Source organism: Lissotriton vulgaris, chromosome 12, assembly GCF_964263255.1.
Source record: "Lissotriton vulgaris chromosome 12, aLisVul1.2, whole genome shotgun sequence".
NCBI lineage: Eukaryota > Metazoa > Chordata > Amphibia > Caudata > Salamandridae > Lissotriton > Lissotriton vulgaris.
The window spans coordinates 73,491,114-73,509,438 of NC_141700.1; the positions used below are offsets into that span (position 1 = coordinate 73,491,114).

Sequence of the window (18,325 nt, forward strand, 5' to 3'; positions counted from 1 at the left end):
GGTAAAAGACAGGATTTCCAGGGTCCGATGGACGGAGCCGGCGGAGCTCACGTCCTGTCGGCCATGCTGCTTGGCCACGCCCCCAGGATTACTGTTTCTTTGTATGGACTATCTGGAAATTTCCATTGGTTGAGGAAGATGCATTTGCCCATGCTTGGTGATGAACTGTTAGACATGCAGTAGCCAAAGCTGGCTTAAGATCTCCTTTTCACTGGAATAAAATACTTTGCTTTCAAAGAATTTCCCACCTAAGAGTGGTAACTAAATCTTGGTTTCACACCAAGGGATGCAATGGAGTCGGGCATGTGCTCATCCCGGTTGCTGCAGCAGTTTTACTGGCAGTACATCTACACCTGGTTAAAGCAGGTCCGGTGTTCAGAATTTCTTGGTTCAAAACTTGCAGATCCAGTAATTCCTGTTATGGGGACACCAGGCTACCTATAATTGAGTAGGAGTAGTTTCTGTCCTGTAACTCCAGTTCTGTAGTAGGGGTATCTCTGTTATAGTCATAATCTAGTGAATAGTCCCGCCCATGTGAGCGGACCCCGAGGCAATCAAAAATAATCTCTTAAGCTGTCAAAACATGCAGACCTGCATAGACACTTAAGAGAGAATTTAAAGACAGATAATGCAGCCTATATCCACAGGCTACACTGTCCAATACTTCAACTGGAAATTCCACCAAAAACCACAACAGCACAGCCTGTCCAGGGTTTTCCACAGAGAAAAACCTTGCTTTTAACAGCAAAACCCTCTGGAATGATAGAGAGGAAGGAGTGGACAGACAAGCCCCATAGGCTGCCATTATGTGGCTCAAAACAGGATACTGTGCCTTTAAGAGAACTTTCCAGAAGCCTCACAGTATCCCAGAATGCAGTGCAGGTCCCTTTCACCTTCAGTTCTTTTTGAAGGCGTAACACGCAAGACCTGTAGCATTCCTTACATGAATATCTCTCTCCACCGGGGAGGAGGGCGGGCGCTTATGACTATAACAGAGATACCCCTACTACAGAACTGGAGTTACAGGACAGAATCTACTCCTTCTGTAGTAGGGGATCTCTGTGTATAGTCATAATCTAGTGAATAGAATGGCAAGCCCATCCCCACACCAAAGCGGCGGTGGAGAAACGAGAAATAACACCACTATTGTGCGAACAAATTTCGCAGCGAAGCCTGCCCAACCTGAGCATCTGCCCTGGTATCAGTGTCCAGACAGTAATGCTTAGCCAAGGTATGGACCGTCTTCCAAGTGGCGGCCTTGCAGATTTCTGCAATCGGAACATTAAGCAGCAAAGCAGTCGTGGCAGCTTTGCCCCTGGTGGAATGAGCCTTAGGTTTACCTCCTAAGGTAGTATTAGTCTGTTGGTAACACAATAGTGTACAGGACACAATCCACCTAGAGATGGACTGTTTTGAGGTAGCAAGACCGGTCCAGACTGATCCATAATTGACAAACAATTGATCTGAGCCACGAATATCTCTGGTTTTAGCCAGATAAAATTCCAACACCCTCCTAACATCCAGGGAATGTAGGGACCTTCCCGCTGGAGATGCCGGATTCTGAACGAACGTAGGCAAAGTTATTGTCCGGGTGACATGAAAACCAGAAATAACCTTAGGAAGACATTTAGGGTGAGTATGCGTAACAACCTCAGCAGCATGAAATACAGTATAAGGTCCTTGGCAACACAACGCCTGAATATCACTCCCCCTGAGGGCCGATGTGATGGCCACGAGGAACGCCGCCATCCAGGACAGATGCTGCAACGAAGCCCTATGAATAGGTTCAAAAGGCTCCTACATCAATCTGGACAGCACCACATTCAATTCCCATGAAGGCGAAGGAAGCCAGACAGGAGGGAATGCTTTCTTCCAGCCTTCCAAAAAAATCTTTGATAACAGGGATCTGGAAGAAGGAAGTCTGAAGGGCATTTCCTGTAGGCAGTCAGCGCAGCAATAGGAACCGTAATGGATTAGACATTAAGGCCCGACTGCGCCAGGCGTAGAAGATACAGAAGGAAGACATCTTCCTTACACGTCGACAGGTCATGGTCCTTGGACTTGCACCAGATGCAAAAACTTCTTCCACTAGTAAGCAGAAGAAGTCCTAGTGGAAGGATGCTCAGCCTCCTTCAGTATGTCCATACAAACTTCTGGTAGATTCAAATGGCCATATCACACTATCTCAGGAGCCATGTAGCCAAACTCAAAGACGAGAGGTTGGGGTGCAACGCCTGCCCCCTGACCTTTGCGAGAAGGTCCGGCCTGCAAGGCCTCCGTATGAGAGGACGGAGAGACCGGTGAAGCAGGTCCGTGAACCACCACTGTCTGGGCCATTCCGGGGCAATCAGGATCATCCGCGCCCTGGACTGGGACAGCTTGATGAACACCGCCGGAATCAAGGGAAAGGGTGGAAAGGCGTACAGAAAGCTGTTCGACCAGTTAATCCAGAACGCATTCCCCAGCTTCCCCACAGGCAGTACCTGGAGGCAAAGTCTCGGCATTCGCCGAAGACTTCTCCTAGTACTTCGTCGTTTATGACCCATTCGTGGCTTTCCTGAATCAGTCTGCTCAGCACGTCTGCCTGAACATTCTGCACACCTGGCAGATGGGTAGCCGTTAGAGTCAGTCGACAGATCGCCCGCGCCTCCTGCTCTGTCGCAGGAGGCGCGGGCGATCTGTCGACTGACTCTAACGGCTACCCATCTGCCAGGTGTGCAGAATGTGTGCGATCTCGAACCCCCCTGCTTGTTGAGGTAATACATTGTGGTCAAATTGTCCGTCTGTACAAGAGTTGGCCTGGAAGGACGAAAGAAACGCCTTCAATGCCAAGGGAACAGCTCTGAGTTCCCAGAAAATGATGTGATACGTGGACTCCCTCGGGGACCACGTTCCTTGTATCTGCTAGTCTCCGGAAAGCGCCCCCCTAGCCGTGGGGAGACGCATCCGTCACGACAGTCTGTGTGGAAATGTCCCTGTGAAAGGAACCCCTCTTAGGAGATTCTCCGCTGAACACTACCACTTCAGAGACTGAAGAGCACGCAGAGACAGTCGTATCTTGTCGCCCAAGAATCCTTTCCTCTAATCCCACTGATCCTCCAAGCACTCCTGCAAAGGTCTCATGAGCAGCCGTGCGTGTGGCGTGAGGAATATACAAGAGGCCACCGACCCCAGTAGAGAAGACACCGTCTCCACTGCCGTAGATGGGGCGGTCACAAGAGACTGAGCCTTCCCAAGGGGAGATAATCGACTCTCCTCCGAAGGAGACACGCTTGCTGACAGCGTATTGACGGAGGCTCCCAAGTACTGTATGCACTGGACCGGAATGGGGACAGACTTGGACATGTTGATGTGCAACCCCAGCTCTTTCCAGAGAACGCACGTCCTCTTGAAGTGCGCCTGAGCTTCCGAGAAGGAGGCCCTGATCAACCAATCGTCCAGGCACGGTTAGAGAAGCCACCTCGTTTTTCCACAGGCGTGCAGCTACCACTGCCATGCACTTCGAGAATAGTCTGGGCACAGACTTCAGCCCGACTGGCAGTACTGTGTACTGATAATGATGGGCGCAGACTTGGAATCGCAGGAACTTCCTGTGTGCAATGAGCACATGGGAGTATGCATCCCGTAGATCTATGGCACCAAGCCAATCTCCCTGTTGCAGCTGAGTATAAACCTGATGCAACGACAGCATGCGAAACTCCTCTACTGCGAATCCACTTGTTTGCTCGTCGCAAATCCAGAATGGGCCTGAACCCGTTCCTGTCCTTCTCGTGAACCAGAAGAACCGGGAGTACAGACCTCTCCCCGTTTGAGACAGAGGTACGTCCTCTATCGCCCTTGTCCTAAACAGGACAACGGCCTCTGCTTAGAGCTCGCACCGCTGAAACCGCGAGCCGATCGGAGGAAGTGCTGGAGGAGGGCCGATGAACCGAAGACTGACTTAGACCCAGCCGGCCTTTGTTCACCGAGGAGCCACAAGCTCTCCCGCGGATGCGCACAATATACTTGTAAAGCATTAAATGGCGGCCCGGGACCACCGGCAAATCCTGGGAGGAAAAACGCCGCTAGAAAGGGCAGAAGGACTCAGGCCGTTCTCCATGCCCCAAACCTACAGCCGTCCAAAAGTCTCCGATTCAGACTTCATGCGGGCCACTCACTACTCTCATGGCAACCCAAGGGTTGCCCAAAGAACGGGAGAGTAGAAGCACACTGCTGAGCCGCAGGCTGCAGAGACGTCAGGCGAATAAAAGTATGGCAACGTTGGACAAACCCACAATACCTGGGGGTCGGCAGGAGAGAAAAACTTCGCTCCGACAACGATGCCTAGATCCGAAACTATCAGGCCCATTAGACCACCTCTTGTAAGGCTTCCCTCCAGTCTCTCGGCAGAGGAACCACAAATCGGTGAAGAAACCCCCCCCCCCCCACAGAGGGATCTCACAACAACGGTCCAACAACCGCGGGCCACAGCGCGAGGTCTACATGCCGCCACCCCTGTGACCAAGTCAGGAGCACGGTCGGAGCCAGAACCTCCTGCCAGGCGGTAGTGGACGAAAGGTAAGTCCCGCCAACCAGTAAAGAGTCGGAGAGGCACTCCCCGTACTCATGGCAGACGCATCCCTGGCATCAAGGCACGGAGGTTCGCAGACTGAGGGGCAAAAGGCCCCTGGGGTGGTGGACGGAAGAGGGAACCGACGTCGAGGCACTCCATGACGTCGAGGCACTCCATGACGTCGAGGCACTCCATGACGTCGACGTCCAGGCACTCCATGACGTCGACGTCCAGGCACTCCATGACGTCGACGTCCAGGCACTCCATGACGTCGACGTCCAGGCACTCCATGACGTCGACGTCCAGGCACTCCATGACGTCGACGTCCAGGCACTCCATGACGTCGACGTCCAGGCACTCCATGACGTCGACGTCCAGGCACTCCATGACGTCCAGGCACTCCACGACGGCCCCAACGCCGACTGGAACCGCGTCATAGCTCAGACGTGCCCTTACTGGGGATAACCCCAGAGATTACAACATGGGACTCGGTAGAGGACCTACCCTCACCTCACCCTGAGGCTGAAGATGCCTTTAAACTCCTCTGTTTGAAACCTGGAAGCCGAAGCCCCCTAGAAAAGAAGGTACAGAGAAGACAGGTGTCCAAAGACACAGGCAAGCACAGAGTACAAACCCTGTGAGCTTCAGCTTTGGCCTTCAGATCAGCTGCAGACAAAGCACATGTCAGACTAGAAATAGTCTAAAGACAAAAAGACTGCAGAAATTCTGCCAAAAAACCACAGCAGAATGCAGATAAAGGCCAAAGACGTCGAGTGAAGCTACAAAAATCCAAAAATATCACAAAAATAGTATAGAAAAAGCTCAGAAAAGAAGACCTAATGCTCCAGGGTCCTGCTAGCAGGAGCCGGAAAAAAGAACTGAAGGTGAAAGGGACCTGCACTGCATTCTGGGATACTGTGAGGCTTCTGGAAAGTTATCTTAAAGGCACAGTTTCCTGTTTTGAGCCACATAATGGCAGCCTATGGGGCTTGTCTGTCCACTCCTTCCTCTCTATCATTCCAGAGGGTTTTGCTGTTAAAAGCAAGGTTTTTCTCTGTGGAAAACCCTGGACAGGCTGTGCTGTTGTGGTTTTTGGTGGAATTTCCAGTTGAAGTATTGGACAGTGTAGCCTGTGGATATAGGCTGCATTATCTGTCTTTAAATTCTCTCTTAAGTGTCTATGCAGGTCTGCATGTTTTGACAGTTTAAGAGATTATTTTTGATTGCTCCGGGGTCCACGCACATGGGCCGGATTATTCACTAGATTATGACTATACACAGAGATCCCCTACTACAGAAACAGAGTTCCTTCACGAGTTACTGCACAGGGTGAAATACTATCACTTGCAATGAGTAGCCTAGTGTACAGTTTCAGATGCCAATGCTCTAACTGAAGGTTACAGATATTTTGTTAAAGAGCAGAAAATATCTTCAACCTTGTTAAAGGTAGAGAAATACATGTTTTTTCTATTTCTTTACTTTTGCAGCAATCGCAGCACCCACGCTTTTTCTTTAACATGGTTAAAGTAAAGCGCGGGTACCGCGATTGTACCAAAAGTAAACAAATGGAGCACCTGCGCGCTTGGGAGACAGAGTGAATGAGGGGGGAGAGAGCCGTGCACAAGGGAATAACTAACGCAGCTGTTTTCAGCTTGTGGCACCATCCGTCTTGCGGGAGCGAGCAACAGCTAATTAGCATGCGCGCTGCTGCGCGCTCCCGCAAGGTGGATGCCGCCACAAGCACGAGTGCTTGAAAACTAGCACAGCGACGGCTAAAGGCCCTCCTATGGAGCCCATGCGTGCTGCATATGCGAGACCATAAAAAGGACACATTCAATGTGACTGGACATCACAAACTCTTCCATCATATGTTCCTTACAATATTATCACTGGGAAAGTACTCGGGTAGGATTCCCATAATGACTTCTCATATCTATACAGTTGTGATGTGATAAATGCAACCCCACACAAAAATCAGCAGTGACCAAATACTTTTTAACTCCAATCACCCAGGAACCTAATCTATGATGAGGTTATAATAGATTAAGAAGATGGGAAAATGTTCTGCACTAACACAACTGTCAGTCACTCTGGTGTTGTTTGCGTCTCACAAAGCCAACACCTATTGGAGCCTTACATTTCATCTGCTTGTAGTGTTTTGCTAATGCAAAAATTAGAAAGGTTTCCACTGCTGGTAACCAAAAGGCCTGGTAGCCAAAAGGCCGTGAATCAAAGGAATTAGCAGAGAAGAGGGCTCTGGAGGCGGGTGGATGTAAAAATAAATGACATTTGTCAGCAATTATGGTATTGCAAGAATCAATCCATTATAAGTGCTAAAATCAGTTCCAATAGGGGGTTGGGACTGCATACATAGGAACACCTTTCTGGACATACTCATTATGAAGTTTATTCCTTTAACTACAGCATTTTTTGGCAGATATCGAAATGCTCAGCTCAAATAGGATCCCAAGATTTCTCACTTTGTTACTAAATGAGTGGTATTGCCACCCTCGGCACAATAGGTATTTATATAGCATGGAGACATCAGCTGAAAAAAGCATGTGAACTGGTGTATCTCAAGGTATTCCAAGCATGTGGGTATCAGATACATGGATGGATCTTTACATAGTAACAGCAGAAGCATACAATCTAGTAGGCATTATGACACCCTTAGGTCAGGTAAAGCACTATCCCATATAAAGAGGCTGGTCAAGCAGAAAAGGAGTAGAGGTGCATGTTAGGAGCACGAGAGATAAGTGGTTACTAAAAGCAGGTTCTCAAGTTCATTCACGACGGTCATGAGTAAAGAAGCTACCATCACAACTTGTTTTTTAGGTGTTTTACTTGGCTTCCTTTCATGTTGAAACAGATGAGATTTAACCTACCTGAACTACTAGACCCACTCCCTGAGCAGCACTCAAGGCATTTGTAGGTGTCTGGCAAGTTTATCTGGAATTGTAGGCCAGCACACGATAAAGGCTCACATGTGTACATGTGTCTAGAAGTGGGGCTAGTGTGAAGTCTAAAAAAAAACCACAATTAACATTTGCATAATGGACAGAAAAGTGATGTGTTTTACCTTTAGTGCCTCACTCATGAGGAAGAACCGGATTATGCCAGACATCAGCATCCAAGTCTTTCACGAGTATGATTAGAACCTGGTTATTCAACAGTAGCACACTAAAAAGAGGTCAAGAATGATCATTGAACTCAGTTCCAGGCATTACCGGAGATGCCAGATGACCTCCCTTCCTAGACTGCAAGATTGCAGATCACTGTCTCGGGTTTGATCTTTAAACAAATGTAAAATAATAAACAAATGCTACAAATAGGATTTGATCTAAATCTTTGAAACCATGGATTCCAAATTGATAAAAGAAATGTCTCGCAAATCTTTACAATATTATACAATGTTCTTGCAACTGAGTTGGTCTGGCTACAGAAGTGTAACTTAAGTAACTGGACTCTTATCAGCACTGATTTATAAAGATACATTATGGTAAATCCATATACATGAGCCTCCTAAATATCACTCAGGCCAACTTCAAATGCAGGAAAATACGGTCTTGTTCTTGACTACCACAAACATACTCACTTCTCTCTATGTTTGTGATCTCCACTAGCCCCCAGTGGAGCAGATGATTCAACATAGAATATTACTGCTTCTGCTGTCAGGTTCTTCAAGGCAAAGTCTAAAAGCTTCTTACTTGCTAAACTGAGCACTGGAATTATTTAGGTCAACCATAGTTCATTTAGTTACAGATGCAGTGTGGTGCACCTGCACCATATACATGGGGCAGCAAGTATATTTATGTTGCTGGTTAAAGGAATAACATATAGAACTTGAAGATTGCAAACAAAGCGCAAATTAAAACATCTACATTAGTCAGAACATCAATATCAAAACTTTGAAAAAAACTGACCCCTTTTAAAATCAATTTCAACATTAAACTTAAGTGGCATTTCTGGGGTACAGACACACAAAATTGTAATATTAGAGCACTTACTCAGAAAACTCCCCACAGATCCAGGCAGCAGCATATAGCACTTCACAAATTCCATTACGCTGAGTGTTGCTAGCTAGCAAATGGGCATTGTCTAGGAGTGTAGCCATCTGGGACACAGCAAACTTGCGAATGGCCTTAACTCGGATTGCAACATCAAGCATCTGAGCAGCTATTAGGTGTCCATGTCGTGTTCCCTCCAACCGCGTCAGTTCCACTAGAATGCTTATATACCTAGTGTAGCCATAAGGAAGGAACCACAGTAAACTCCCAATTCGTTTTTTAAAAAGTCATTTTCATCTTACATTTCAGTGTCTGGTCATAAGTGGGGATGCTTCAAAACTTTACTCATCGCGGACATTTCCTCACTTCAACTATTATATTTACCTGATTTTAATTAGGAAAGTAGTTGCAGGACCTGTGAGGATGATCTCGATGTAAACCTAGAGATCCAGCGAAAACAAAGTTGGAATAGGGGGACCTAGCAAAGCAACCTGGGACAAATATAGGCATCACATGGGTTGTGCAATTGATATGGGCAGCAAAGGAGGCTGGAGGTGAACACAAGCAGCACAAGGAAAAAATGGGCAACAAATGGAACTAAAGGATAAACACCCTCCAGTGTCTGAAGTGAGCCTTGCCAGGTTGTGGCAGTGGTGGGCACACTGGCACTAGTCACTAGTGAGTGGACAGTGACACAAGTACCTCCACGGAGCATCCGAAAACACAGCCCAGGAGGGGAGCAGGGAAAGTGTTCGAGAGAGTTGGTCCAGTAGCTAGGGTGAAATGGGCAGCACTGGCAGAGGCAACATGGAAGCCAGTGAAGGAGGGGCAGTAGTAGGCAAGAAGCAGTCAAGGGAGCATGGGACAAGGAACACATTCACAGATACCTGGACAGCAAAGTGGTATAGATGCAAATATAGGCTAGAAAGAGAAGTGGCAGTGTAGTCTTGGAATGAAAGAAATAAGGGTACAAAGAATGGTCTGGACACATTAGAGGCTGGCTGCAAATGCATAGGTGAAGACGCTCGTAGTGAAAGATTACAGTGCAAGATAGTACCAACAAACTAAAAGAGCAGCGAAGGGGACCAGTATCTAACACAGCCGGTGAAGGTGGCCTCAGCAGTCGAGGATAGCAAAAGGGCATTTATAGTTTATTTATACAGTAGACTTGTTCTAATAGTAATGACAGCTTCTCCTTTTATGGCCTCGCATAAAATATATTTTTTCTCATGATCTCAGGATATAATACCAGCATAAATACTGAATGAGAAGTGAGTGAGTAAGTGAGTGAACGCAATTAAAAAAGGTCTTTATTCTGAGTTGAATGGGAAGGTAGCTCTCCCAGATCAGAGGTAGAATTATTTAAACGAAAATCACATACATCTTGGCGCGCAAGAACACTTCTAAATCCAAAGTAAGCCAGGCTAATTTTAACGCTGCAATCAGAAACACTGACCATTCAAAATTAGTGATGTACTGATAGTTGGATTGGCTACATATATCTATGATTTTGGTCAGCAGCTCGTCCCTGTACGTTGTCCCTTCAGCTTTGTCTACATGGATCATTAATTTCTTAACAATCTCCATCAAGTTCTTCTTTGAAACCTAAAAAGAAAAATGTTGGGAAAGTAGTGTTATCAATCCTCTGCTAACCATCTTTCCCCTCTTCTTCAATCACCCCATCATCATATTGTTAACTGTATTTTGCTCACATACCCAGTCCCTCTTACCCCTCTATTCTTTTACCAGACTCATCATATATGAATCCAGCCCCTCCTACCTTTACACTCCTACTTTCAAACTCCTAAAACTTACCACATCTTGCACTTATGACCCTCGCAAAATTAACATGCCTGACCCGGTGTACTCTGCCCCCTTCCTTTACACACCAAAGGAGTCAGTATTCCTCTGGGATGTGGAAAAGAAGACAAGAGGAACAAATAGAGTACAATTCACACAGCAATAATTTCATGTTTCTAAAATTCTGGACCCGTATGAATGTTTTCGCATTATGTCCATGGCACATACTTCGTTTTATTTTACTGTATTTAACTGCCACTACATGAACACATTCTCAGTAGATAACTTTTGCAGCTGTAAGTTTCTACTATAAGGCCACCAACATCATCATCAGCAGCAATCCAAAGAAATGGAAAGGAAGGAGGCAAGATACAGATAGGTTGTATTAGTTAAGGGAAAGGAAAAGATTAATTGAAAAGATGGATAGTAGGCTAAGCATAAAAGTTGTACAATAAACTAGTTCCATTTTTCCAGGTGCTATTGAAGAGTAAGAGTATGGAAGGAAGCTTATCAGATGGCAAAAACAACAGTTGATGACCAGAATGAAGAACAATGTCATACATTCACCCCAGTACAGAGATCTAGGCCTAAATCCATCGTTTTTTTGCTCACCATGCCATTCTAGTTTGAACCCAGCCATATGCAAATCAGTATTGACCCTGTGCCCATGGGAACAGTCCATCCCGAACTGCCAAGCCAGGTCCTTCCTGGACTGGAAACAAGCATCCTAGGACCTGTGCCTCATGGGACTGTTCCCATTAGGCACAGGGTCAAGACTGATTTGCATATGGCAAGGTCTAACCTGGGGTGGCATGGTGAGCAAAATAATGAGGAATTTAACCCAGATCTCTTGACTGGGGGTTAATGTTTTGATTTGTTCTGCATTCCATCCATCAATTGTGTGTCTCTTGCTATCAGAAGGCTAAGGCAGTTCATAGAAGCATGCTTTCAACAGGGAGTGGATTCAGTCTTGCAGTTGTAAGTATAAAAGCACAATATAAAATGAACAGTGAAGCAGCGCTGTTAACATACCATTCCATAAAGAAGATCTAATGCCCGGAGCCGGATGGATTCATCTTTGTCATCCAGACACTGGAGTATGAGGTCCTTGTGGGACTGCACGGACTTTGGATGGGTCTTCAGAATTTTGGACATTGCCAAGAGCCCAAGATACTTCACTAAAGAAGTAAACAGTAGATTGAAGCAGTACAACCCATTTAAGCAAAACAACTATTTGGGAGAATGCAAGGAAATAGATGCTCATGCCTGAATATTACAAGGAGCTGTAGACCCCAACAGTAAATGAGTTGCATTTGGTAGAGCGCTTCTGATCACTATTTGCAAAACCTAGTGTTTTCACAGGCACGTCATTCTACACCAATGCTTCAAAACTTCAGCAAGAGGTAGAATAATCAAATGAACAACAATGGGTAGTTGTAGGGTTGTGCAGTGAACAAAATATGGCTGCCATACAATTCTCATTGAATTTCTGACTTTTTCTATATGAATGTTAGGTATTCAGACTACATTCCGGACTTAGAAGGTTCAGAATGAACAGTTGAAACAATGAAGCCACCTTCAAACACGTACTTACAGTTCTGGTCCGAATCTTCGATTAAAATTCTTAACTTCTGAACGCAAAGCTGAAAAAAGAGAAACAATTGTCAACGATTAATATACAAGATCAAATCAATGACAAAGTTTTGTATTTGACGGTTCCTGACCAGCTTGTACAAAGTCCACGTAATCTAAGTCGTATTTAAAGGTAGATTTAAATCACTAGTTAACCTTGAGTCAAAACCATTCACAAAGGATCAAAAACCATGACGGCAGTAGAACATTTGAACAAGTTACTTACCTTCGGTAACGATATATCTGTAAGAAACAGTAGTTAGTATTAGATTCCTTACCTTAGAATATCCCCAGGCGTCAGACTGGATCCCGAAACTTTTACGTAGCAATACCCCTGCGCGTCAGTAGGCGTCGCCCGCGGCTCCGCCTCCGTCATTAGTGCCGGAATGACGTCGCCAGAGTACTTAAACGCCGCCCTCGCGCTCTGACGTCAGTTCTTATACACAGCTTTTCCGCGCCAGATACGCAGAGCCATGATAGAACCAACACTGGTGCCATGAAACTAGGGCCCTGAAAGGGGATGACCTTAACTCTAGATATCGGTTCGCAGAACGGGGAGGATGGGTGGGTCGGTAAGGAATCTAATACTAACTACTGTTTCTTACAGATATATCGTTAACGAAGGTAAGTAACTTGTTCATCTGAAAGAAACAGGTTAGTATTAGATTCCTTACCTTAGAATAGATACCCCAGCAATACCAATCCCGGTGGTGGGTCTGCGAACCAATAATCACACCAGAAAGTCCTGGAGGACGGAAAGGCCAAAGAAGCCATCCCTCCGGACTTGGCTGTCCAGGCAGTAGTGTCTTGCGAACGTGTGCAGCGAGGCCCACGTAGCTGCCTGACAGATGTCCTGCAAGGGGACTTCCCGACCCAGGGCAGTAGTAGCCGCCGTGGCCCGAGTGGAATGGGTCCTCAGCCCAACAGGAGGTTCCTTTTTAGCCAAGGAGTAGCATGCCTTGATGCACAAAACGACCCACCGAGAGATGGTCCGTTTCTGCACCGCCCGTCCCTTCTTAGCTCCCACGTAACCAACAAAGAGTTGGTCATCCACCCGGAACTAGCGTGTGCGATCCAGATAGAAGGAAAGCGCACGTTTTGGGTCCAGACGGTGGAGCCGCTCTTCCTCTTTAGAGGGATGCGGAGGCGGAAAGAAGGTGGGCAAGGTGATGGACTCCCCAATATGGAAGGCTGTGACTACCTTGGGCAGGAAAGAGGGTCTTGTCCGCAGCACAACCTTGTCCGGATGGACAGAGAGGAAAGGAGGTTTGGAAGAAAGAGCCTGGAGCTCACCCACTCTCCTAGCAGAGGTGATGGCAACCAGGAAAGCAGTCTTAAAGGTAAGAAGACGGATAGGACAGTTATGAAGCGGCTCGAAGGGAGCGCACATCAGATAAGTTAGTACAAGGTTCAAGTCCCACTGAGGCATCACGAAAGGAACAGGGGGGGAACATATGAGTGATGTCCTTCAAGAACCTATTTACAATGGGGGACTTGAACAAAGATGGCTGATCAGGTAGCCTTAAGAAGGCTTAAAGGGTAGAAAGGTAGTCCTTGATAGTGCCCAGAGCAGAGCCCTGCTGGGCAAGAGAAAGAAGGAAGAGGAGAACCTCAGAAAGAGGGGCATTGAGAGGATCCACAGCCTTTGCTGTGCACCATGCCACAAATCTGTTCCACCTGCAGGCGTATACCGACTTTGTGGAGGGACGCCTGGCTGCCAGAATCACAGTACAGACTTCAGGAGGCAAGTCAAATGGCCTCAACTGTCGACGCTCAATCTCAAAGCATGGAGGTGGAGACTGGACAGGTTCAGGTTGAGGACTGTCCCCTGCTGCTGCGACAGAAGGTCCTCCTGAAGAGGCAGACGAATCAGGGGATCGACTGACATACTGAGTATCTCGAGACACCAGTACCTTCGCGCCCAGTCTGGAGCCACAAGGAGGACTTGGGCCCGGTCGCGCTTGATTTTCTTCAGCACTCTGGGCAGAAGTGGTATAGGCGGAAAGCCGTACAACTGACCTCAACTTCACTCGCGACGAAAAGCTTCCCCGAGCGAGTGCCGCCTTGGAAATTCCAACGCGCAGAACTGATGACATTGCGCGTTCTCTTCAGTGGCGAATAGATCTAACCAAGGCTCTCCCCACTGCAGAAAGAGGCCTTGCGCCACGTCCGAGTTCAGACGCCATTCGTGATCCATCTTGCACCTTTGGCTGAGCTCGTCCGCCCTGGCGTTCAGAGAACCTGCCAGGTGTTGAACCACCAGGGTCACCCCCTGATGTTCCAGCCACTGCCAGAGCCGGGACTCCCCCGGAGACCAGAGGCCTCTGATCTCCGCCCCTCCCATGTGGCCTCGCCAGCCCTGGAGGGACGCGTCCGTCACAACTGCGTGCTCCGGTTGGGGAAGGGAGAGGGATCTGCCGTTGACCCAATCGCGGTCCGTGAGCCACCACTGCAGCTGTCTCGCAGTGCCCTCCGAGATCAGAGCATGGTCGGACAGATTGCCCTGATGCTGGGCCCACAAACTTCAGGTCCCACTGCAGAGCCCGCATCCGCCACCGGGCGTGATGCACCAGAAGGATGCAGGAGGCCATAAGCCCCAGAAGACGCAGCATCAACCTGACCGAGACCTGGGATAAAGGCTGAAAGATCGGGATCAGAGCCTGAATATCCTGGACCCACTGTTTGAGAGGACTGCGCAGAGTCAAGGACCGCTCCGATGAAGAGGAGCTTCTGAGAGGGGCACAGGTGTGACTTCGGCACATTGATGGAAAACCCCAGCTGGTGCAGGAGGTCCACCGTTGTCTGGAGGTGGCTGACGACTCTCTGGGGCGAGCCAGCCTTCAACAACCAGTCATGGTAGGGGAAGACTGAAACCCCTAACCTGCGCAGATGAGCTGCGACCACCGCCATCACTTTCGTGAACACCTGTGGGGCGCAGGTAAGCCCGAAGGGGAGCACGGTAAACTGAAAGTGCTCGTGGCCTACCGTGAACCGCAGGTAGCGCCGGTGGGCCGGCAGGACAGGGATGTGGAAATAAGCGTCCTGCAAGTCCAACGCTACCATCCAGTCTCCTGGGTCCAGGGCAGCTAAGACCTGAGCCAATGTCAGCATTTTGAACTTCTCCTTCCGGAGGAAGCCGTCAACGTTCCGTAGGTCCAAGATAGGGCGCAGGCCCCCTTTGCCCTTCTTGGGTACCAGAAAGTAGTGGGAGTAACAACCACTCCCTACTTCCGGCCCAGGAACGCGCTCTATGGCCCCCTTGGCCAAGAAGGCCGTAACTTCCTCTTGCAGAAGTTGCAAGTGATCCCCCGACACGCAGTGGTATTGCAGTGGCATGGCTGGTGGGGTCGCCTCGAAGGGGGGGCCCCTTCGGACGATTTGCAGCACCCACATGTCCGATGTGACAGTGCGCCAGTGGAAGAGGTGATGGCAAACCCTGCCCCCCACTGGCGTCATATGGGCCTGAAAGCACGGACTAGGAGGGTTTTGAGGCGGATGCTGCAGGGGAAGGTGTGGACTGGCCTCGCCGTTGTCCCCGACCGCCCTCACGGCGGTTTCCACAGCCGCCACCGCGCTGTGTATTAGTCTGCGGTGCGTGGGTGGCAGCATGTGTGGGAGGGCCCCTTCCTTGGCCACGAAAGGAGCGAAAGGCACCCGTTTGCTGGCATGGGGCCGAGAGGCCCAAGGACTTGGCCGTAGCCCTGGAGTCCTTAAAACGCTCAAGCGCATGGTCTGCCTTGTTGTCCACCATAAGCGTGGAAGGGTATACTCAGATGTGAGTCCCTAGCTCATTGCACCATCAGGATTCAAGCAAGCCGGGCCGAAGACGGCTGAAATGCCAGAAACCGGCCCCCGGTCGCTTGTTTCCTTCCCAGTATAAGAATTGGCTTGGTAGTTTGGTCTGCCCTGTTCCCATGATGCACTGGGCCAGGGTCAGACTAATTTGCATATAGCCAAGTTCTGAGCTGGGATGGTGCAGTGAGCTGAAAAACGGTGATGGATCAAGCTCTGATCTTTGGACTGGGTAAGAGTGGTCTGCTTAATTCAGACACTCTGTTAATCACCACCCCCTTTTCTGAATCATTTTTGTCCACCATAAGCGTGGAAGGGTATACTCAGATGTGAGTCCCTAACTCATTGCACCATCAGGATTCAAGCAAGCCGGGCCGAAGATGGCTGAAATGCCAGAAACCGGTCCCCGGTAGCTTGTTTCCTTCCCAGTATAAGAATTGGCTTGGTAGTTTGGTCTGCCCTGTTCCCATGATGCACTGGGCCAGGGTCAGACTAATTTGCATATAGCCATGTTCTGAGCTGGGATGGTGCAGTGAGCTGAAAAACGGTGATGGATCAAGCCCTGATCTTTGGGCTGGGTAAGAGTGGTCTGCTTAATTCAGACACTCTGTTCATCACCACCCCCTTTTCTGAATCAAAGAGGCGACGGCCATCAAACGTCATGTCCAAAAGGGTGGCCTGGACATCAGCCGAAAAGTTGGCGGTCCTCAACCAGGCGTGGCGTCGAACCGCCACCGTCGTTGCCATCGCTCTACCTAGTGAGTCCGTGGTATCCAGCCCACACCGGATGGAATAGCGTGCCGCATCTCGAGCCTCCGCAAGGGCTTGGGCGAGTTTAGTCCGAACCCCCTCCGGACATTGTGGCAGCACGCCCGCGACCGTGTCTCACAGAGTGTGGGTGTAGCGGCCCAAGAGGCATGCGGTATTGACTGACCGCAGTCTTAAACTCAGGGACGAGAACACCTTCTTACCGTATTGCTCGTACCTCTTGTATTCCCGATCGGGCAGAGCCGTTGGGAACGCGTTCTGGGAAGTAGAGGCCTGGATAACCAGGCTCTCGGGGTGGGGTGGGTGGACAAGAATCAAGGGTCACCCGGAGCCGGGCGGTAGCGTCTGGCCACGTTCCTATCTACAGGCGAACCTGTAGCGGGCTTGGACCAAGTGCCCAAAAGAACGTCACACAAGGCCTCATTAAACGGCAGCAGAGGCTCAGCCGAGCTTGCCTGCGGTTTAGGGACCTCAGTGAGGAGGTTAGTCCTCACGGCCGCGACGGGGAGCTCTAGGCCCAATGCCTTGGCCGCCCGCATACACACTACACTGTAGGCAGCCCCCTCCTCCGTAGCCACTGTTGGAGGGGAGACAAAACCAGTGTCTGGCAAAGTATCCAGCCCACTGGCATCCCCAAGCTCACATGTCCAGTCCTGTTGAGACTGGCACTCCTGTGCCAGAGGGTCCACAGACCCCTCCCAATCTCCCTAGTCACCCATCACCTGAAATTCAGGTTCAAAGGATGGGGCCAGTTCATTGAAGTAAAAATCTCCAAGCGACGTTGAGAGCGGCGCCGCTCCGGCGCCGGAACCGAATCGAGGGTAGGATCGGGGACGGCGTCGCTCTGAGGCGGCGCCGGGGGTGACACCCTAGGGGCCAGCGCCGGCGAGGTCGTGAGGTCGACTGGCGACGACCTGGATTCGGAACCGGATCCAGCAGGGGCCTGCGGCGCCGGGACCGAAGTCGCCAGATGCGCCGGCACCGAAGCACCCGACCCGCCAGGCCCCCCAGTCGAGGCTGCTGTGCCCGAATCCATCACCCCCTTTTCTGAACCGTTGCCCGAAGGCACAGCGGAACCCGATGGAGGAGGGAATGACCTCATGGCCATCAGGTAGCGCTCTATCTCCTCCGGCATCGCGTCATGCCCAGGGACGGGAAGGTATAGGGCAGGCCGCGACGCCAGCGACTCTGGCGGAGCCGCTTGAGCGGAGTCACGCGAACCCCCGGCCGCATCGTGCGAGCGTCGAGGGGGGGGGAGGGGGGGGAGGGGGGGGGGAACAGTGCGCTGACGCCTTCCCGACCTCTCATGCCTCTAACCTGAGGATCTTGAGCCCTAAGACCGTTGCCGACTCTGGGAGCTATGACGACTCCGACCCTGCGACCGGTCCCTCGACCTCCTCCTGGACCGGGACCTTGAACGGCGCGGGCCGACTGTCGGAGCTCAAGTCGCTTGCGGGACCCTTCCAGTCTAGCCTTGGACGTCAGAGCCCGACAATCGGAGCAGGCTCGGTCGTCGTGGTCGGGGCCCAGACAATGAAGACACCGGCGATGGGGGTCGGTAACCGACATCAGTCGGCTGCAATCGACGTAGGGCTTGAACCTGGGCGTTCCCACCGGCACCGTAGGAGTCGAACGACTCGAGAAAAACAGATCAAAAGATCAAAAAAGTTTAGTCAAAAATTGACTAAGGGGTAGAGCTTCTCCGGATCTGCGCTAACTGGCGCGGAACTGACGTCAGCGCGCGAGGGCGGCGTCTAAGTACTCCGGCGACGTC

At 49.9% G+C, this 18,325-nt stretch overlaps 1 protein-coding gene across 2 annotated transcripts in view; it reads right to left on the reverse strand.

Annotated features, from left to right (window-relative positions):
* AP3D1 (adaptor related protein complex 3 subunit delta 1) overlaps window positions 1-18,325 on the reverse strand; it is a 400,132-nt gene that overhangs the window by 238,138 nt on the left and 143,669 nt on the right. For both annotated transcript variants that reach the window (XM_086947180.1, XM_086947179.1), the window contains exons 11-14: window positions 11,954-12,002; window positions 11,392-11,537; window positions 10,016-10,164; window positions 8,560-8,790 (exon numbers count right to left, since the gene is read on the reverse strand). In XM_086947180.1, coding sequence (XP_086803306.1) covers window positions 8,560-8,790; window positions 10,016-10,164; window positions 11,392-11,537; window positions 11,954-12,002 — 575 coding nt within the window. The remainder of the gene's footprint in view (window positions 1-8,559; window positions 8,791-10,015; window positions 10,165-11,391; window positions 11,538-11,953; window positions 12,003-18,325) is intronic.